Source organism: Amblyomma americanum, chromosome 8 (genome assembly GCF_052857255.1).
Source record: "Amblyomma americanum isolate KBUSLIRL-KWMA chromosome 8, ASM5285725v1, whole genome shotgun sequence".
Classification (NCBI taxonomy): domain Eukaryota; kingdom Metazoa; phylum Arthropoda; class Arachnida; order Ixodida; family Ixodidae; genus Amblyomma; species Amblyomma americanum.
Window position 1 is genome coordinate 8,820,328 of NC_135504.1, and position 23,086 is coordinate 8,843,413.

The window sequence follows — 23,086 nt, forward strand, 5'->3', positions numbered from 1 at the left end:
TCTTCCAAACTTACCTGGCTCGATGCTGGTGGCCGCGGTGGTTCCGTTCCAGTCACCACTCCTCCAGTGGCACTGAGAAGCACGAACATCAAAGTACGCACTCTTCTTTCCTGCAGCCGCTCGCGAAGCTTCTTAGCCGACCAGACCCCATCGTCGTCTGCCCTCCTTCGGTTAACGCAACAGGACAAGGACGAGCACGATACTGGTATGCTCACTGGTCAATCTCCTTTTTCCCTTTTTCAACCTTCTTTGCCGGCTTTCCGTCTATTCTCGTACCTCGTTTTATTGTTGCTGCTGCTGTCAGTTGTTGCTATAGCTCCCGATCGAAGGAGTTCGCGTGAGGCAGAGCAACCGGTGTGTGGGTGCTTCACGCGCATGGAGCTAAAAGAGAAAGCGGAGTCGATATACGCCGATTTGCACACGGAGATCTTTATTGGTACGAATTTCGTTCGAGTTTCACGCCATCGAACGTCACCGCGGGAAATGCCAACACAAATTGCATCGTCATGGAGACAATGCAAACACCACGGGAAACGAAACAAAAATAATAAAAATGCGGCATAACCCCGCGGCCTTTTCTTTTCTCACGATGTCATGAGACCGCCGGGCTATGAAGCTTCAACCTAATGCGTAAGGACGACGGAAAAGAGGGTGAAGGCAGAAGCAACGAAGGTGCTCTTCTCTGTTGATAGGTGGCGACAGGAGTCTGCTGATTCTCTTCAAGGTTTTCTGCACATAATATGGCGGAGCGTTGGCTCTTGATTTCACACTTATCCACTGGGAAAACTACTATGCTGGCCACAAAACTGAATACTTGCGGTTGGCCGCGTGGAACCGTTACGTATGTAACCGTTTTGCAGTTCAGAATTTGGTTTTTTATCGATTCGCTTCGGAGCTGCGCACTCCCAAACCTGCAGGAGTCAAATGAGAGTCACAGAGCGCCAACTGTGAGCATACATGGAGCTTACAGAAATCGCCGCAAGGGTCGCCCACGTCTTCGCAGGTTTCTAGTTTACTGTCCTACGTTTCGTGTGCTTTCGTTGGTCGTGTATCGGAATAGTTAGCGAAGTTTCGAAATCGGACACTGTCGTACGCGCGTACGATGCACAATATCGTACGCGCTGCCGCAGCCCAAAATCTATCAGTCTATCCATAGATGGCGCTACATTCTGCGAATAAAAAATTTGGTAAGACGGGCGTGTTTATTTCTAGACAGAGGCCTCTAGGGACGACGGGAGTAAATAGACGGGACTGTTTGGTTTCTCATTCTCAAAAAGGCAGCCCCAACAAGCAGGTCGACGAGGATGTGACACATACACGGCGTTGTTTTCGACTCCCTGTTGTTTTGTTCTTTTACGCCTATCGGGAGCTACACAAGGGTTAAGAATGAATACGCTTGTTTCAGAATGCAACTGTATCACTGTTATCAGAGATTTTTCTGCCAGCGTGCAAATTTCAGGGAAACAGCTTAAGTAAAATTGCGTGGAAGAAGCATATTACAAGTGGAGAGTGTACGTATTTCACTTGTAATGTTTGCTCTATGGTCTGATTGTTACTGACACGATTAAGCGTAGAGGAATGCGCTGTGTCTCCCATATAACAGTTATCATTATCATCGTCATCGACACTCCTGCTGTTTCCCCTGCAAGGCGAAGACCTCTCCCATCTATCTTGAATTAGTCTTACTTCAGAGTAACAGGTCTTGATTGTTCTCATTGATTTTAACAATAGAAAAATACGTCTTAATTTGCTATTTGCTAAAAGCGGGAAACCCGCTAGACTTCACAATGACACAAGAGTAACTTCTCAGTTAGTGGCTCTTCGTAGCTTGATATGGCTATAAACCATTTCTGTAGCAAGTTTTGCATCGGAACAGAATGGTGTAGGCACTAACGCACTCAAATAATGCACGAATGAAATATGTTTCTGGATTTCATCGTTGCCATAAAATTAATCCACATGGGAGACATGGATTAAAACAATAGGGCTTTGGTTACACTTACTAAGCGCGCGGTAAAAAAAATCGCACAGTAAGTATTCACTATGTACACAACAAGGTCGTGTGTACCATAAAAAGGATTAACCATACTAGAAAAAGCAATAACCTCAAACAGGTTTTTTTCATACAAATACCATGATATCTAAAATATCATTCAAAATGTACAACAGTGTATAACATTGCATGATGTGTGTAATAATTTTGTCATATTGTATGACAAGGCTTGTAGGAGGGTTTTGCAACATGCAGCTTTTTCACGTAGGTAGGGCAAGATAGAGCGCATAAAAAGCCATAACATAAGCCCCAATACGAGCATTCGACTTCATTAGTATATCGGCAGTTTTGCATTTACAGAAGTGTCAAATTCTACAAGGAGACCCCCGTTGAGAAAAAGAAAACAAGTGATTGCAAAAATTAATTTTCAAGCACAACACACTACAGACAGAAATCATGACGAGGATTTTCATCAACAGGTAAATCTGCCGTGACAGCACTTTGGTTGATATGAAACCATTTGGAATGAGGTGTCTTCAAATTTCAGTATGTAAAGCATAAGAAGTTCTCAGCTTAACAACATCAGGCTTGTGGCACGATTCATTGAGCACTTCTTTCATAGAGTGCACCACATACATGTCCAAAAAATGTTTAATTTTGCGTTATGTGTTCCTCTTCACTGTGGTATTGGCACAGGTTATGCATCGCTTTTCCACATTTTAAAGCCTACTCTTCTCTTGATGTGCAGTGCTCCTATGCCTTTTGCAATATAGATTCCTAACATTTAACAGTCTAACATGTAATCATAACTCTTTCACATATTTTAGATACAACTATCCTAAAGACCTACTTTATTGGGTGTCACAATTTTGAGCATGGTTTAAAATGCATGAAGTCATCATAGTCAAACACAAATAGCAGTCTTTATCGCTAAGGCACTTCTCGCACTAATTCACACACCATCGCACTTACACTTTGTTCATGGTTCTTGCATACATCGCAACCAAACATGTCTCTTCGGAGATTGGCGGCGGCTTCGAACTGCGCTTTCATGGTGTGCCATTAAGCAGCCAACAGGTGCGACCGAAAAACTTAAATGCTGTAACCATCCTTCGTCCTGGCAATGCATAGTAATGCTCCGTCCGGCAAGACCAATGGACATAAAATAAGTTGTACTCAATTTCGAGGACACAGTGCTGGAGTTTTTTTAGCTGAGGCTCTCTGTGTACGCAGAAACTACAGCTATATGTATTTTTACCTACAATAGCACTATTGGAAAGAAATTCACCAAAGAGTTTTAAGATCACTGCTAACAAAGGTGTAAAAGTTAACACTTCAATATACATATTCTGATCTCCACAGTAATGTCCTAATTTGCAGGTGGAAAGTCCTTCAGTAACCACATGCATAACTTAGTTTCCTTACACTAAAGAAGGCACAAGTCAGCAACACAGCATCAGGGACAGATGAGAATGAGTGGTGTGTGTGTGTACCAATACAAATCTTCTGATCAAGCTGTAAAACAACAGCGAGTATGACACAAAATATACTCAAATCGATTAAGCATGCACATATATTTTTGTACACACTACAAAATGCACCCGTTGTGGTTCAGAATATGCCCTTTCCAGCGTACCTAGAGAGGATGAACCTCTCCTGGTGCAGTATAGCTTCTTTTGGCATACATGCAAGGAAATGTACCGTTTAGATGAGAATTAGTGGCGTGTGTGTGTGGTGTCTGTATGTGTTGTGTGTGGCAAGATTAGTCTGATCAGCCTCCGAAACGGCCTATAGCGAAGATGATACAAAGTACAGCTGTTTTTGATGCGGCGTAAACGTATATATTAGCCCTCACAATACAAAATGCAGCCTTTTTGGCTCAGCATACAACCATTATTTAGTGTACCTGGGACAAAGTGCACCCTTTTCTGGTGCAACAAAACGCCCTTTCCGGCGTATGTGGAACGAAATACACCTCTTCGCGCTTCACACCGAGTCACTCGGATTGAAGCCCCTGCCGTTGTCTCACGACGTCACAGCGTCGAGGAAGACCGCGCCGTTTGTAGCTACGAGGGAGGCGCGCTTCACTTGGGGTCGGCTCCGTAGACGAGCCGGTAGACGCTCGCGGCCACCGGCGCCGCCAGCGGGTTGGACACCAGCAACTTGGGCGCCGCGTACGTCGTGGGCCGGTAGACGCGTCCGGCGTCGTCGGCGTCGTCGAAGTAGTAGTCGGTGCCGAAGTCCTCCTCGTACGGCGACACGCTCTGCGGCACCCACGAGGCCTCGAGCGTCTGGCGCCGCATGAGCGACGCGGCCAGGAGGCCCAGCGCTAGCAGCGCCAGGAAGACGCCCACCCCGAACGCGACCAGGCCGCTGATCCAGATGACGGGGTCGGCGGCGTACACCAGGTGGTAGGAGCAGAGCACGACGCCCAGGCAGGCGGACATCGTGCCGGCGAACAGCAGCATGTTCAGGTAGGACGGGTATCGCACCCGAGCCCTGAGCAGCTCCTGCTTGTCGGAAGGCGCCATGCTTTGACGGAGCTGCGTGAGACATAAGCACGTGGGGCGTGTTAGAAGGGAGCAGTAGCCTATAATCAACCAACCTAAGCCAACTAGCCCCGTCTTAAATAGCATGCTACTACTAACAAGCTTGAGTAGATGAAGCGCACAAAAGACAGCACACAGACAAAAAATAACAAGGGACAGGCGCTACCGTGTTATTCTAAGTTATTCTAAGAGTAATTATAAGTTTTTCTTGCTACCGTGTTGGTGCAAGCTATGCACCGATTTGCCCCAGAACATGTTCTACTGCAATACTTTTCTTCTACAGTGGGCCCTTTTCTATGTGTCTCTCAAGCTATGCACCAACTTGTCTCAGAGCATGCTCTACTGCAATACTGCAAAAAACCAGGCAGTCCTCTCCTGTATTCATTAAAGTCTGTCCTTTTCCTCCTCCTAACGGAACAGTTGAAAACGAGAAACACGCAAAAGCCACGGGCCAATAAGGTACAGATAGCTGAACTGTGAAAGGAACCAGTGACGTCTGCGCCGGAAAATGAACTTTTTTGTTACTTGCGCACTGAAGTTGAAAATTCTTGATTGGTGTCACTCATCTGGAGGAATACTATTTGCAATAGGAAAAAAAATGTGTTAGTCACTCGCACTATTGAGCAATCATTAGTCGAGCGTAGTCGCATTTTTCCTTTCATGTTACTTCTACCTGTACCTACTAGCCCTATTTCCTGCTGAGCTAACAGACTCCTTTCGCTGCATGCCGCCTGGCACACGTGTGGCCGGCGTGGTAGGCTAAACGTCCGGCTGTTCGCAGCATTTTGCAGCTGGTGTGCCACGCGCAGAGCTGCTTTAAGTGTGGGAGGAAATGGGACCACAGACAAATGACGACACGTGTGTGACATCAAAGGAAATAAAAAAGATTAACGCGATTAGTTTTGCCAAAAAGGTCACACCCCTTGACGTCACATCGTTTGCCAGCCATGAAGGGCTTGAAGCTGTTCCAGCAGATTCGCGAAGCTCATGGCAAGCGTCTTCGTTTGAGTCTGTAGGTTCTGCACAGTCACACAAGCAGGGAAAGGGATCGGGCAGTTGTAAGGATGATTAACTAAATTTTCCCTTTCTTCCTGATTGTGTTTTTCCTGGTGAGCTGCTCCTTAATTACGGCAAACCAACTAGCCCAGTCTCCCTATTTTCTGTAAGGATCAATGAATGGCTTCCATTTTAGTTAATCTGCCATTACTTTTTAATTCTCAAGCTGACAGTCCATTGTTACTGAACTGCTGTCGTTAGAATTTTCTTGTCAGCAACTGAATCTTGGCAGTTTTCTTTTTTGAGACATGACTAGAGAACGGGATAACTACAACTCGATGTACTTTCTGTGTATACCTGAATAATTTCTTTGTAAACTGGCTTTTTTTGTGTTTGTATTTTCCACACCTGCGATATCGCACTACGACTGCCGCATGTAACAGTCAAAAGAAAAAAAAACCGGTAGATTTGCGTAACGGCAAACTGGAGCTAAGTGGCGAGCCATTGGTTATTAAACAGAAATGAAATGACTAATGTTTCTTGGTATTATTAAAAGAGGGCTCCCGTAGAGTTAAGCTCGGTGCCAATAAGGGCACCAGGCGCCGGCGATGTGTACGTATCCGCCGCTGCTGTGTATGACAAAGAACAGGGGCGGTTTCTTCATATTGACACATATGTTTTTCATGCGCCAAAGCAACCCTGTGGGTTAAGATACGCCGTAGAGAAAGGGCTGCGGATGATTTCTGGTTCCTCAACATGGACTTCCATATAAATAACCAGGCGATTTTCCATTTCACCTCCGCAGCCGCCGCGGTGGCTGAGTGGTTACGGCACTCGGCTACCGGCCCGAAAGACGCGGGTTCGATCCCGGCCGCGGCGGTCGATTTCGATGGAGCCGAAGTGCTAGAGGCCCGTGTACTGTGCGATGTCAGTGCACGTTAAAGAACCCCAGGTGGTCGAAATTTCCGGAGCCCTTCACTACGGCGTCTCTCATAGCCTGAGTCGCTTTGGGACGTTAAACCCTCATAAACCAAACCAAACCATTTCACCTCCACTGAAATGGAGCCGCCGTGACTGGAACTGAATTGGTAATCGCTGGCAACCTTGGAACACCACAGCATCTGAGCTACCGCTGCTGGAAAGCCTATTTCTGTGCGTGGTGCTGCTTGGGACGTTTATCAAACTGTAACGAGTCATATGAATCAAGCTCAGACGTCCATTCTACGGCGTAGCATCTGGCTTTCAGAGTTACGACGATACATTCAGCGGGTTTGACTGCGAGAAGTCTTGACTGCATAGCGAGTACTTGCTCGTAAAACGGTCTCGGGGAAGCTGCATGATGGAAGGATCAAAGACAGCTGCTTCGTGATCTAACGTATTAAGTTCGAGGCAGTTCGAAGGAAAGCTGGCTTATCCGGCTCTTAAGCGGTTCCCCTGACTATCTTCTTCTTTTATGTTGACTGCCATGCCTTTCGGTTCAGCTCTATCAGTAGAGAGCAGTATACATACCGTGCTTAAATGACCAACCTATGCTCATAATAACCAGCTTTAGTTTGAGCGTTGGCCAGGCGAAGGAAAGAAATATTACTCGAGGGAATTGCGGCAAACAACTATCTTCTTCAGTGATGCAGTGATAAGCCCAACATGCAAAAATCGCGCCATTATCGAAATTACACGTTAGTCCACAAGGGAAATGCGCTTAGGCCTGGTGTGTTAGTCTAAAACTGCCGGCTCTTATCACAAAACAAGAGAGTCGAGTAATGTCAACAGCAAGTTCGCGGATTGTCATGACACTTTTCTGAGACCAGGAAAAGATATCTTAAGTTTTTATCAGTAAAAAAATATATAATTTTCCTTCATGTTCTGCATCAGTACTTTGCGCTCCTTTGGAGATATGTAATCTTTCGTCGAATGTAAAGTCAGCTACATCTTTTCTCAAACTCGAACAACACTGTAAGCTGAAAAAGTTTCGTCTGGACAGGAGTAACTGTCACGACGCTAAACTCTACGATACCTAGAACAGGAAACAGCAATAATTTGCTTACTCTCCTTTGCTTCTACTTGGGATAGTTCGTCAGCAAGAATGTGTTAACATTGTTTCCCATTGGAGCGATGGAAGCTAGGCTACGCACAATGTCTAGATGCACCTCAGCAAAGCCTACTCGTCATCATCAGCTGCAGGCCAAATCATCCGTCCACTCAGTTTTATTAAGCCATTGTTGCGGCGACCGCGGCCTCGCCAATGTCTATTGTGGACGTGAGCAAACAGCGTCCGATGCGGAATAATCGACAATGTGTAGGCGATAAGGGGCGCAGCCGCGTAGAGCCAGAAAAAATGCAAAAACAAAAGAAAATTTAACGAGTGCATCTTGTCCACTTCGCGCTGCCATCGTAAGTGCCAGCTACTTTGATGTTATTTCAGCACCTAATAACCTTCATCTTTCTATTGTATTGATCCCCCTTCTCTATTTTCCGCGTAAAAATGGTCATTCCTACTCCTTTCCTTTCACGACCCCATTTGACAGACTTGTTTAGCTCTGTTGCAGCAGTTTCCTTTTTTTTTTCTCCTACCAGCCACGTCACTGCTATTTCTTCACTTTTGTCTGATTAAATACAAATTTGCAGAAGCTCTAACTTCGTCTTTTTATCGTTTTGCTATCCGTTCGCTATTTTGGCACACTTTCCTGCTTGATCCTTATCTTCATTGAGTTTTTTTCCTTTTAATTTTCACCTTTCACCAAGAAGTTATTTCGGCACTTAATAATCTTTACGCTTCTATCACTTTTTGCACGTAGGCTGTTTTCCTCGTAAACGTAACAGATTTTATCCTTTGTAGGGCCTGTGTTTATATGCGCGTGCTATCTCTCGCGAAATGCATTCTTTATGGGTGCCAGCGGCAGCCTTCAAAAGCACACGAACTTGTTTTCGACCAGTTTTAACACAAGTAGACACTTGCTGTGTGAAATTCTTGCTCGTCACTGCATGATTAGACAGCAACATAAGAGACAGGCAGTACCCGAGGAAATACAGTGCAATAGCTACAAACGTTCTTATCTTAGATTGCCTCCTGAAAGGCCTTGACGTGAAACAGGAACGTGTGCTACAATAAAGAGTGTCGTTCACTTCTATAAACAAGAATGCGAGGTTGTGGACCCGTCACAGGTCGACTGTCGCGTTGTTTCTAGAGTCAGAGCTCCAAGCATGCAGATGTTGACGGTGGTCTACTACGTTTCTGAGTGAAGTACTTCATTCAAGTTGACGTTGCATGTACTCAGTTGATGGTTATTTCATTCATTTATTATGAACCAGAGACAGCTGTTAAACCGCTACAGCGGTGCGGAATACCAGAGTACTGTCGGGAAGAAATGGAGAGAGAGAGAGAGAAAAAAAACTTTATTGGCGCCAAAAGACTAGTCGATTCAGCGGGACCCGGGTGTCTTCATGTTGAAGTTCCGAGTCTTCCAGGGGTGGTGCCCCTATTCCAGGGCCCCACTAAGTCTTGCTACCTCATACGCATGCTGGACCAGTCCTTTTTGGACCGCAAGCACGCTGCTGGTGAGCAGGCTCTCCCACTGTTCCGCATTGGGCTCTTTTAGTTTATGGAATGAATAATTGTTTTTACACTCCCATGTAATGTGGTATAAAGTAGGGGTGGCGCCACACCTCTTGCATGTGTCCGCGTACTGGTTCGGAAACATTTTGTGAAGTATGTGTAAGTTATGAAAGCTTCCTGTTTGCAGTCTACGCCAACCGACTGCCTCATATTGCAACATGATCGGGACGATACGAACGCAAAAAGACAAAAGCAAAAAACAAATGATTGAGAAGTAAAAAAGCTGATTGTTATCGCTTCCAAAGGCCAACTATGAAACTATCAAATTGACCGGGGGGGGGGGGGGATCTATGGGCTTCTCTGCTAGGGGGCAATTGGCGGCAGCAGTGTCTTCGTCAGAATTTCTGCGTCAGAACTTTTTGCGAATTGCGCGTCGGGCGCCGCTCCGAATTTAACGCCAGAACATCATTCCGTTACGTCATTCCTCGCCATAAGGGCTGAAGTTTTGCGTTGGCCAGAGTTCTTTAATCTTACCAGTTAGCAAAAACAGTGTAAAAACCCCCATCACGACCGTCGGACGCTCTGGAGGTCAGCAAACGGCAGGGCCGCCTGCGAGATTGACAGTCAGCTATATTGTTGGCGTCCTCTAACATTTGTTTCTGCACAGTATTCATGTTTAAAGCAGCGCTGTACAGGTTATCTGATTGCTGTTAAGTGGCTTTACTATAGTTTGCTAATCTCCGCGTTTAGGACCAATGAAAGTGCCGAGGTTAGCACTTGAACCCGGTCCTCTTAAGGAGTTTCACAACTTGTGTGATAAATAGCTATGGATTTTGATGATGTCGCTTCGGCGTATCACCTGAAATAATAATTATAATAATAATAAAAATAGAACCTCTAGCGATCCTCCTTGTGAAACGTGTGCCGCATAACCTCGTTATGCTAAACCTTTGAGCTGATTAAGTGCGCTCGAAATGTAACAGCTAATCATGTCCAAGATTCGATATTTATACCTCATTACTTACTGTTTTTAGTTTTCGGGGCTCTGGCGCTGCGCACAGGCCGTGGAAACAAATCGTCGCATCGCCTCAAAGCGCAGGCAACAGAGTCAGCGTGACGTTTCTCTTGTATGTAAGAATCACGCGATTGTGCGTGCCTGGCTTTTTTTCTTTATTGCTTTTTCACGCGGAGAATGTCATGAAAGCGCAGTTGGGTAGCAGCTGCGTCAGTCGAGATGAAAAAGCGCCTACTGTGGCCCTCAATAAGTTCTCCTTGCAAAGCGGATTTGCATGTGGCGCGTCTTCGTGGACTGCTAAAGATGCGTTAGGCTTCGACGTGAGCGCGTCTGCTACTTCAAGTGAGCAGACGACCATTCAGTGTTGCACTTACGCGAAGATGTGCACACAACTGACAGTTTCGCTTTTTGATTCTCGACATTTTAACAAAACAGTGCAAAAAGGACATGTCGAAGTATAGGGAATGCATACATGGACGGGTGCTGTCCTGTGTTGTGTGTCTGTTTCGCCGAAGCCAGGATGTTTTATTGCTTTTGGAAGTATTGAATTAACGATACGCGGTACAGAGCCTCAAAGCAGTTTGTTCAGTAATCATGAACTTGATAACCCCGTGCGGGTAATGTTTATGACGACAGGAACGGAATCTTGTGACGCGCAGGTACAGACTCAAAGCTAACTTGACGGAACGGATAAAAGAAGCTTCCTTATTGTTTCACTTTAAATTTTACTTTTTCCATCTTAAATTCAAATCTCGCCGTTTTTGCGTGTTTTGAAAATGTTTGAAACTTTTTGATTTGATTTTGAACTGTTGCTGTGTGCCTCCTCCCTTACGTCATAGTCTCTTCTGGAGGGTCAGTACAGGGACATGAACAAATAAATCAGCCTATAAATAGACGTGTACCGCGAAAAACTGCCGGCATTGTCCTTTAAAACCCTCAACCCACCGCCCGCAGCGGTCTATATTTATTTATTTATTTATTTATTTATTTATTTATTTATTTATTTATTTAAAATACCTTACAGGCCCCATGGGGGCATTGTGTAAGGGGGGTTACAGAGTAAGCAGCCTTCTAAAGTGGTATACAAAAGATACACCTCAATACAGGGCTCATCAACATTACTACCAAGATAAAAACATGAAACAGGAACAACTGTAGTAATGAAAGGCCACAAAGGTACACTTAAGGAAATAACATGAGTAAAACTTAACGTAAGGCATTAATACTAGAAAGTAAAATACACAAAGAATGCACATATCAGGGAGTACAATACTTGAAGTGATATTCAGGGAAAAAGACGCAAAAAAGCAATAATATATACAGGTCATACAAGTGAACACACGACGCAGCATAAAATAGCAATTCACAGAAGCGAGATAGCAATGCATCACAAATATCACAAGAAGTTCGAAGCAGATTGCCAAGTGTAAGAAACAAGATAAAGTTATTTGTAAGTGCTATTATGAACAATGCTCGTGTAGGAGATGACAAAATTTAATTAAATTAAATTTAAATTTAATTCTCTGAAGGGGCACTTGCTTACAACATTTCTCATATATTTCCTATTTACTCTGCACGCACCTTGATTATCAATGCTTCATTCTTGCTTCGCACAAATTACACACAGCTGCCCACGGAACTCATGACGTCTCCTGCCTACTTCCGGTTCGGTTCCTGTGACACATGTGCAGATGTTCAAAGGATCGCCGTTATTGCTGCCATATTTATTTTATTTTGCTAAAATGTACGAGCCAAATGTTTCGCCCATGGAACGTGCCTCGTAAAATGTGTCGCCGTTTACGAAAGCACGTCGAAACCTGGCGCGAACTGGCGCAGGATCCACAAGCCCGTGTGATTTGTTCGTTTCCTGGAGCCAGTTGTGCTGGAGCGCTTGCGGTGAATCGTTTGCCGGATAGATCACGCTGAAAAACAACCAGCGCTCAGTATTCTAGCCGCTAAGCTATTGCTAGGCTATCATTGAAACAGGGCTGAACTCTGCGCCCGTGATCTCTCTCCTTTCATGCCCTCAAGCATATACAAGACATTGTGTCGCTCGTCGCAAAATGATCCTCGCAGCTGAACCACTGCCTTATTCACGTTCAAATCTCGCACGGAGGTGGCACTTGGCGGGAATCGTTGTTCCAAAGTTACTTTTTAAGCGATACTTATTGCCTCGGGGCATAAAGGAGGTATGTCAATTATGGATGAACGAAACGGATGGTTAACTGAGCGGTGAGCGGTGAAGCGGTCCCTGCATTCCAGCACTATATGACGAAGAAGTGTTCGGCGAGAGACCTGCTGCCGTCAGATGCCAGATTTTCGTCGGCTGCAGTGCTCGACAAATCAAAAGCAGGGGGTGGATATCGGCCTCAGTACACTGGAACTTGCAGAGAGGACTCCATGTGCGCACATAAGTCTCGAAATAGAGTTACTGCATGCGAGAGGGAAACCCCGACCCGATCCTCCGAAGCGCTACCTCCCTTCTGAATCCGGCAGTGCTTGCCCTCATGTACCCTGGCCAGTACGACCAAAACTGCCATAAATGTGGTGAAAGGGCCACATACGACCACATTCTGTGGAACTGCGCAAATGATCCGCCTCCGGTGGAGTTGATACAGCTCCCTTCTCTCGAGCGGTGGGAGGCCGTGCTGGTTAGCTCAGACCCTAACATTCAAGTACTAGCAAACGAGCGGGCCAATGAGGTCACCGCCAGCCATGGGCTAGCGGTCATCTAGTATGTGTCTCCTGCAACCTGCTCTCGACGCAATAAATTTTTCACAATCCAATCCTTGGAATTGGCTGGTTGGTTTTTGGGGAAAGGAAGAAGCGCAGTACCTCTCTCGCACACCGGCGAACACCTGAACCGTGCCGTAACGGAAGGGATAAAGAAGGGAGTGAAAGTAGAAAGGTAGAAAGAGGTGCCTTAGTGGAGGGCTCCGGAGTAATTTCGACCACCAGGGGATCTTTAACGTGCACTGACATCGCACAGCACACGGGCGCATTTTAATGCGAGAGCGTTAAGGAGCTCGTGTCGCAGAAAAGGCGTTGTTGTCGGCGGCATTGGCTGTGAGCGAAAACTGGCGCCGTAAGGGAAGCGATTTTCCTTCCTTTACGGCGCGGTACGGGTGTCCAGCGAGAATTGCGAGACAGGCGTCATTTCCTTTCCTTAAAACCAATTTTAATTTATTTTCCTTTCTTTACGGCCGGGTTCGGGTGTGCACCGAGACATGTGAGACAGGCGTCCTTTCCTTAAATTGTCCAACGGGCCACGTGTCGCGCCGACGGCGATGGCGTTGCGTGCTACCCTCGGCAACGCTGCAACACGCTGTCGCGTCTCACTCTTAAAGACGAAGCTTAAGCGTCTCCCAAATTTTGCGTTTCGCCTCCATCGAAACGCGGCCCCGGCAGCCGTGACCTCGTGGTAGACACCCGCCTCGGCTTCGGGAAGTGGTGGGTTCGACTCGCACTGCCGCCGGTTACCCACCGGTCATGCTGAAATGGGTACAAGCCATTCTCTGGCCTGGTGCTCGGCTTTCTAAGGGTGCATGACATGGGAAAGGAGCCTGCGCCTTCAAATCCCAACACAGTGTGGGCCTGAAAGGGGCAGAAACAAGACGTTCGTCAGTCACCCGCCGCGGTGGCTCAGTGGTTAGGGCGCTTGACTACTGATCCGGAGTTCCCGGGTTGGAACCCGACCGCGGCGGCTGCGTTTTTACGGAGGAAAAACGCTAAGGCGCTCGTGTGCTGTGCGATGTCAGTGCACGTTAAAGATCCCCAGGTGGTCGAAATTATTCCGGAGCCTAGCTCCACTACGGCACCCCTTTCTTCCTTTCTTCTTTCACCCCTTCGTTTATCCCTTCCCTTACGGCGCGGTTCAAGTGTCCAACGATATATGAGACAGATACTGCGCTATTTCCTTTCCCCAAAAAGCCAATTATTATTATTATTACTATTCCTTCAGCCTCTCCTCTACCCTTTTCCTCGCGGTTTATCTTTGAGTTTTTGAGACAGCTACTGCGCTTTAAATACCCGAAAGGTAATGTTCCTTGAGGTTCTTCTTAGAATTATATTTTTATCTGCTTCTACCACGGTGTTAAGAATAATAACCTTGTGCGCATTCAGAAACGAATTGCGATGAATGCTTTTACGAGGCGTCCGTAAAATATGAAATAATTGAGATGACATGAATTGCAGGTCGAATGCGTGGATATACGCGTGTTTTATGACATGGGATTAAGGCACCGATGCCGTGTTTCTTCGGCTCTAGCAGTGGTGGATATTTGGGAACCCGAACTACGAGTTTATGTAATTACAGCCGCCGCTCTTCTTTTTTTAAGTGTCTCACATATCGGTGGACACCTTGACCACGCCGCGAGGAAGGGAAGGAAGTTTGTAGTGAAGTGAGAGAAAACAGAAAGGCCGTAATGGAGGCCTGTGCCTCCGTTGGCGCCGCATTCGTTCACAACAGCACACAGACGCGTACATGACAGGTGCTCGAGCGGTACGGGTTCCATGACATCGCAGTGGTTGACACCCTCAAAAAATATCACGCACACAGTTGCGGTCTACCATCGGGAGCGTGCACCGACATCGCACAGCACACGGACCGACAAAGATCCAAACACTACGCTTCCATCGAAACGCGGGTGCCGCGGTCTGGATTCAACCCGGGTCCTCCGGTTCAAAGCGAGTGACCTAAGCCACTGTTTAACTGCGGTTAGACCAAGCGTCCAAACCGCATACCTGTGCAAAAGAGGCACCCGCCGCGGTGACAGTGGTTAGGCCGCTCGGCTACTGATCCAGAGTACCCGGGTTCGAACCCGACCGCGGCGGCCGCGTTTTTATGGAGGCAAAACGCTAAGGCCCCCGTGTGCTGTGCGATGTCAGTGCACGTTAAAGGTCCCCAGGTGGTCGGAATTATTCCGGGGCCCTCCACTACGGCACCTCATCCTTTCTTGCTTCACTCCCTCCTTTATCCCTTCCCTTACGGCGCGGTTCAGGTGTCCGCTGATATGTGAGACAGATACTACGCCATTTTCCATTCCCCAACAAGCAATGTCACATTTACGGTCACCGCTGCCAGCCCGTCTGAAGCCCGAAGAGGTCGCGAGGGGTTGCACCCGCGCTGCCGCCCGCGGGAGCGAACCCATTGTGTTATCACCGGGATCCGCGTTCGGACCAGTTGACGTCTTCAAAGGATTCTTCCGCCGGTCCTCTAAATTCAAATCCACATCCACTGATGGTGCACTGATGGCGCGCCGATTACCGGTACTCCGGTAAGGGTAACACGGTGCACGTTATGCTAAAGGTGTCTAAGAGACTTAAAACCACATACTTGATTTGCGGCGCAGGACCCCTTTCAATGAATATAGCGGACGCCGCTGTGTGGACTGTGTGTGTGCTTTCCGAGGGCTATGATGCGTTTCCTCTTCGTTATCCGAGTACAGGATGCGGTCAGACGCAGTCCAAACCTTGCAGGCTCCTCGCTCGGCCTTCATGCCATCTGACCTGGGTCTCTGCAATCCTCGCGCTCCATGACTTCATTTTTTGCTTTCTATGTTGTTTGTTGGTTTGTTTATGTGGGTTTAACGTCCCAAAGCGACTCAGGCTATGAGGGACGCTTAGTGCAGGGTTCTGGATAATTTCAACCACCCGGGATTCTAACGAGCACGGGCACCGCACAGTACACGGGCCTCTGGAATTTCGCCTCCATCGAGATTCGACCGCCGCGGCCTGGGACTAGGTTAGCGACATCGTTGTCTACACCACGGTGTCGTGTCTCAGGAAACAGAGATGCGAAGTTTGGAGACAAGGAAGAGCTTTGTGTACAAAAGGTTACATTTTGGAGGTTGTGGACAAAAGAGACCAGGCAGATGTTGCTGATGATGTGCATAACTTGCGCAAAAATTCACTGGTTCCCCCACATTGCCCCTATCCTACACTCTAAACATGAATACACCTATGTACGAGCAAAAAGGAGATAAACTGCCCTCTAGCGCACTTAAGGGGGTGCTCTAGAGGACAGCTTACTCTTTTTTATTAATTTCTGTTTAGTGGTTATCACTTACGAATACGAATACGGTTTATTTTCATGTTTGTACAAAACATGGGGAGATGGAAGAAAAATCTGCTGAACAGCAACTTGACAGGCTCCCACTCCCCTTGTTTACATAGGCAACAGCAGCTCATACAATATACATATACTTCACATGACGTAGCCGCTGGAGAGGGTCAGGAGGCCCGCCGAGGATCGAAGGACATCTAAGGCGTGTTTGTTTATCTAGAGCGGCTTGTAAACAAGCGCGCAAGCGGCGGCTCTTCGGCGGTGGAATGGTAACAAGCCGCGGCGCCGGTCGCGTTCTTTCCGTCCCTAGGAAGACTTCCCTAGGGTCGCGGCTTGGCTGTGGCGCGGAGCAAAGAAAAACAGAGCAACACGGCGTAAACGAGGTTCATGTGCGGCCGGCGCTCACTACTCAGTTTCTCTCTTGGGTCGAGACCGAAAACCCACGAAACGCAGGCTGGAATGGATCCGCTGTGAAAGAGGCCGTTTACTTTAGCTCCGTAGGAAACGCTTAGGGGCATACATTCAATTGAAATCTCGGCTGGCGCACAACAATTTGTGGGGTCTCCCTGTTTGCGTTTTTTCGCCCTCGTGGTAGGTGACGTTACCGGTAGATCTCGTTGACCCGGGACCACAATGTATAGTAGTTACTAATTCTTCTTCCAACTATGTACAAGAATGGCCAAAAGTTCACAGGACATAGGGTGCGCTTCAGAGCTTCATGGTCGGGAACATATGACACCTATGCAGCTACCAAGGCCCTCAGAGATGAGCTGAGGATCAGACTCCTTCACAGCCTCCACAGGTTTTGAGCACAGAAGGTTTTGTAACTGCCCCACCCATCATCATCGTCATCAGACTTTTTGCAGGACAAAGGCCTTTGTCATATCCTTCCAATTAACCTTGTAATGTGCCTGTTGCGGCCACCTTATCATTGCAAACTTCCTGATCTCATCCACCCACCTGGCCCCGTGACGCCTCCTGGTACGCTTGCCCTGTCCTGGAATCGACTCGGTTACCCTTAACGGTTATTAAGGAAGAAACTTGGGCTGGCTGGAAAGCGTCTGAAACCATTTTTGCTAGCGCTTAGGGAACACACGGGACCAAGACCACAAGTACACAGGACAGACGCTAGTCTTCAACTGCCGTTTATTCGAAAAACATTCAACATAAGAGGGCGCGGAGAGGGCGCTACTCTCGAAGATGGTATAGGTTGCCTCGATACAGCTGTATTGAGGCGCCCTAAGATGGTGCAGCCAAACACCCACTGCATTGCCGTCGTCTTGACATTGGTGTACTGGCAAAATGTTCTTTGCATGGTGAATATCTATGGGTCTGAACATATTCATGCACAGGTCTCTCCATAAAAGGGAGGGAGGGGGCAATGTTCACGGTAGCGTCCGTTAATGTGTTCTGGATAGCAGGGAGCAATATGATACGAAATTTTCTCCCCCTTCCCCACGTCTATTGAATGAGTGGAGAGCCACATGCTGCTGCGTCACAGGCATTGTCGGCTGAGTCAGCCCGTTCTTTACGGAACAATGTGCCAAATGACCGAAACGATGCGTTAAATTGAAGGGACAATGGCGCGAAATCCACCTTTTTTTTTATAAACAAAATCTGACAGCTCCGTTTTTCTCGACTCTGACGTTTGCTACGCAGACGAAAGACTGGTTAACTGCTGTGAAATTTGGTGTTGCGAAAAAGCTGTACAGTCGAACCTCGTTATAACGAAACGGTTTATAACGAAATAATGAATATAACGAAGGAATGGCAATTCCCCTATAACGAAGTTACGGCTGTAACGAAGTATTTAGGCATCAAAGGTGGCTGAAGAAAACTGTGCGGCAAACGCAGGATGTTGCCCTGTCGCATTCGCCTTCCACCTCAGGAAGCTGGGGCCGTCGCTAGAGGCGCGCGAGTCGCTGCGGAGTTGGATGAGCAGGGCGCCTATAAGACCTTAGTTTCCTATGATAGCAGCCGCTTTTAGATTGGACAGCGACAGTCCATCAATCTATATGTAACTTCGGTTTTGTGTCGGTGTCACTTGAAGCTATCTATTAGCAAATAATGCGAAATTCATAGGTTTAAATCGAAGCTGGATTTTCTCACGGTAGAGCTCGGCGATAACAAGTGTCTCCAAAAACCTTTTTCGTCTCGATAGAATCTCCTGCGGGGCCGGAGGTCACCTCTTCAAGTGGCGACCCCCAGTGTGGCGATGATAAAACGTCTGAAGAGTGTTGACGACAGGGGCAAAATCCCCTCCCCAACAAAGCGACAGTCAGTGTTGACATTGCCGGAAAACTCCGGTGCTTTGAAGCTTGACGAAAAATACGAACTCAGCTGGCCTAATGCATCATTGTCGGAAGACGCTTCCTTCGAAAGGTTATTGGCGAGTACATATGCGCCTTCGCGGGTGTACGCGATATCCGGCCGTCGCATCCTAAGCGAAGACCTTTTGAGTTTCGTCGTAAAGCTTCTAGCATGACGTCGGAGACAGCTATCTGCCGAGTGAGGGTTTGAGAAAGAAAGCCACCTTGATAACACAGCTATAAATATGTACACACAGTGCGACCTTATCACCAAGCTCTAGTTCCTCCGAGGTTCTACGAAGCGCTTGCCGCGCGGCTAAAACAAAAAGCGGATATACAGTGTAATAATCGTCGATTGGCTGTAAAAGTGATGACTGTATTTCAGTGCCCGAAAGCAGGTACTATTAATTTGCACGGGAACGACCTTAACTCACGTCCTCGATTAGTGGTTGCTCGCGTCCGTGAGCAGGTACAGTTCAGTAATGAATTTTTACGTCTGTTAATTTTCGACCCTTTGGGTGCCCTCTCGAGGTCTGTCAGAGTCTGAGTATGTACACGGGCAATTTGTGAAATTATCTCCCATAGAAATGCTGCCTGGATTCGAACCCGCGATCTGGAGAAACATCCGAATATTATGATTTCAGTGACGATAAGGACCGCAGGTGGTCGAAACTAATACGCAGGCCTCTGATGCTGCATTTTTTCAGCACTCAATGGTGCAGTACCAATTAAAGAAAACTCACACACTCACTCCACACTCACTCACTCACTCACTCACTCACTCACTCACTCACTCACTCACTCACTCACTCACTCACTCACTCACTCACTCACTCACTCACTCACTCACTCACTCACTCAATGAATGAATGAATGAATGAATGAATGAATGAATGAATCAATCAATCAATCAATGAATGAATCAATCGAATAAATATTCTTTTTCGCTTATATATAAAATCACGTCACTAGGAAGGATACAGCTGGGAGGTCCTGTCTTCATCCAGCATTCGCCAATCACACAACGGAAGCCATGGAAATTTCTTTGCACCAACAACAACACACATTCATATGCGCGAAATTCGTGCGAATCATTCGTGAGCGCGGTATATTTCTCCGAGAAACATATTCCACCCAGCCTGGCACGACTTGAGTGAAGCCAACAAAACCACACTGCGGACCCGAAGGAGAGAAAGCAAGTGGAGAATGCAGGCACGTGCATATCCGCCAGACGAGGTTCTTGTATGCGTCACACGATCTAGAGTCAGCGCGGGAAGAATGCAGGGGATATTGTTTGCGCCGCACTGGCGTTTCCTACGTTTTGTGCTTCGCGGTAAGGGCGGAAACAGGGGACCATAAATCAACCGAAGCAACCTGGCGATAATATGGATATTGCAGGCGCCCTAGGCCGCGCCGAAAGAAGCAAACATTTTTATCTATCTCAGCGTTACAATGGCAAAGTTATGAGACTGCAGACTTTTTAAACGTTGCTGTCGCGTTACGCTTGGGGTTTGCTGCTGTGATGGCGACGATACGAAGATTAAATAAATACGCAGCTTCGTGCCCTGATTCTTTTCGGGCAACATGGCAGCCTTCATGACGTCACGGGTAGCCATGGTGAAGTTCGTTTTGGAGACCTTGGAGACCTTAATATCCGCAATCTGTCCAAATCAATCCTACTGCAGAGGGCAAGCGAAACGGGGGGGGGGGGGGGGGGGGCTTTATGCGGCTGCAGATTTCAGTGAGAAATATACACAATTTTTTTTTTACATGTTTGAAGAAATTCGTCGAACTCATCAGCGATGAATCTCCCGCCTTTTAGAAAACTGTTCCTGTATTTAACGAAGGCGCCACAAGGACACGGGTGACTTTCTTTTTCTCACTTCTGTGAAGTCTCGGCTCAATACTACACAGAGACAACCAACACTAATAAGCACCCCTAGTCGATCTTTTCCTCTGCGTATCAGAGCCAAAGCCAAAACTGCAGGACATTTGGAGGGCGCCTGTGGGTGAATCTGTGCGCTGTGCATCCGATGTGCACAACCAAAGGCCACCTGCCTACATTTGTGCACCTGTTATGGCTTTGAAATGTCGAGAACCTTCCCGCATGCAGAGGTTAACAAAAGCATAAATGCATTCGATAATACTTGGATAAAACCTCGTCTCTCTGGACGTTATCAAGTCAAAGGAGTTCAAACAAGTAGACTAGATGACAGCAAGATACTAATCATATAAAGTTGCAAGCTGTTAGATTAAATTATTTGTCACCGTGCCTCGCGTCTCCACCACCTGCGTTTTCGTAGCATAAAAACCGGCCTGTTCTGGGAACGCTGTTGAGACCGTCGTGGATTTCATAAATGCCTGACAACTGCGGCACTCTAATTACACTTAAATCTAAACGACCGTTTCCGCATTGGCACACAGGGACCGAAACAGTCCTTTGTCCCATCTCAGCAACTTCGTTATATACGTTCTAAAGGCTTCTCGGAATTAACAATTATTCCAGCGAACGAAGCGACTGTGACAGTCCAAGCCGCGCACCTATCTGGACGCAAATTGCGCCTTACATTCGAGAACATGGACGTCACGGCAACGTCGCAATACGCGCCAACGCACGCGCAGAGACAAGCCCAGAAGAAACGAAAGCATGGACAGAAGATAAGACGAAGCGATAGCGTGCAGAACTCACCAACCGCTGCGGTTCGTGGTAGTGGTGTCGCACGGAGCCCCGATTGTCTACGCCGTCGTACAGGTATTCAGCGATACCTGAACGTCTGCGCGCCTGCACGAGTAACCAAGCACGCGGCTCTGGCTTCGGAAAGAATGCCCCCTGAAACGGGATGCCGATCGGTCGTCCACTCCGTCACGCGGGTATCCAAGCTCTCCGGCGGCGGCAGCAGCAGCAGCAGCAGCGCGTTGCGGCAGTGCTTTTCGAAAGGCCTCCCCTCCGACGTCGTCGCAGGTGCTCGCCGGGGACGCAGCTGTCGCTTCGGGCGTCGTCGTAAAGGCGTAAAAATATAAAACAAGCGCGCCAGCGGTTTGTCGGAGATGGGAGAGAGTGGCGGATGGGAGAGGCCAATAAACGGGAGAAAAGCGGCGGAGCTCCGCCGCACGCCGCCGCTGCATGTAACGGAAATACCTACCCCGGCTCTCTCGGCTTCGGCGCCGAGCGCGCAGAGTAGCGGCGCCGCGGCGCCGTTTGCTTGTCGAGGGTGAAAGTACGCGCGGGAGAGGAGCGCCGACGAGAAACGGAGCGGCAGTGCTACGACGAATGTGCGATTGTGACAGCCTTGCTATTATTAACTGCTGGCACTCGAACCCATATATTATATATTCCAAACACTAGAACAGATAGTTTCCTGTTCTTGCGCGTATTTATCTCTCGCAAATAAAGAAACAAACAAATAAAATTAAAACAAATCAATGAATAATTGACTGAAAGAATGATCTCTAATAGGGGAACCTGCGCTGCCAAGGTGGCACTGCAATTGTTCCATTCGGTGACTCAAAACCGATTTTGTCAGCCGCTTGAGCCGCTGCAAACGCGAGAACACATTCTGCGCGATTAGATACCCGCGTTTGGCTGACAGCATTCATTGTCTAGCTTCTCTCGGCGTAGCCCCGATAGCTGACGCACGGCACGTGCGCTTTCGACAGAGCGCGGAGGCTCTCGCCAATAAGCGCCTGAAGGTGGCGCGGAAAAGTACTAAGAGTACTACCCAAAACTGCTTGCTCTTCTCGCTAGGCAGTGTGTGATGGCGCTGCAATCGGCACCGCAAACTTCAGCGCAAGTTCCCCATTTACGTCAGTTAGTCAACCTTGTTCAATGAACGCTTTCATCATTGTGAATAAGGTGGCCCTGGCATCAAGGTCTATTGTTAACGAAACGGGACAATGGGAAAGGGAAATTGGCGCGGAGGATAAAGTTTGTTATAAGGGAAGTCTGTTACGGCAGCAGAGCACGGTGCTTATCGCGTGGTTGCGTCGTTCTTTTTTTTTCATGAACCACTAACTCCGCAAGATTTATTCTTGGGTGACTTGATAAATTGCAGTCGAATCTTATAAAGACGCGATGAAGTAATCCCAGTGGACGGGTAAGATGGTGAGGATTAAGGAAACCCTAGGGTTGAGTTGAAAGGTGAAAATAACGAGAAGATAATAAAGTTTCTGGCAGGAGCGGGATGTTTGGAGCAAACCGAAAAGGACAAACCCACCACAACAACAACAATATAGCTAAGTTTGCAGAACAATTCCTTACTTAACCATTTCGCAGTAAAAATCACCGCAGAACTGCGCATCTGCAATGATATAGACACTTCTGAAGCCTTTTACGGAATACGAAAGCCTTTTAAATAACAGAAAGGGAAACAGCAGCTGGTGAGGATATTTAGATCTGCGGATATTCTTAACGAGGGCGGAAAAATATTACTTGACAAGCTCGCATTTCTGCAAACACTGTATTAAGACCTCAGAAATATTCAGATACGCAAAAGAACGCTAACACTGCACTACTCCATAAGAGAGGCGATATCGAGCACTTGAGAAAAAGTTAAACTATTAGCTTGCTCATCATGTACAATACATCTACTAGCGTGACCACTATTAAG

At 47.4% G+C, this 23,086-nt stretch overlaps 1 protein-coding gene across 2 annotated transcripts; it reads right to left on the reverse strand.

Annotated features, from left to right (window-relative positions):
- Positions 1–413: 413 nt before the first annotated feature.
- On the reverse strand, positions 414–21,762 carry LOC144100888 (uncharacterized). Of its 2 annotated transcripts, none has more exons than XM_077633799.1 (2): positions 21,623–21,762; positions 414–4,536 (listed from the first exon to the last, which is right to left on the reverse strand). In XM_077633799.1, the coding sequence occupies exon 2, from the start codon at positions 4,522–4,524 to the stop codon at positions 4,078–4,080; it is 447 nt and encodes a 148-aa protein (XP_077489925.1). In that variant the 5' UTR covers positions 4,525–4,536; positions 21,623–21,762; the 3' UTR covers positions 414–4,077. The 2 variants fall into 2 exon arrangements, with proteins under 2 accessions (XP_077489925.1, XP_077489924.1); XM_077633798.1 differs by having other exon boundaries at positions 21,169–21,647.
- Between the last annotated feature and the right edge of the window lie 1,324 nt (positions 21,763–23,086).

What these genes read in the sequence shown, in the direction of transcription:
- LOC144100888 (XM_077633799.1), bottom strand. Translation starts at nt 4,524, where the DNA reads ATGGCGCCTTCCGACAAGCAGGAGCTGCTCAGGGCTCGGGTGCGATAC.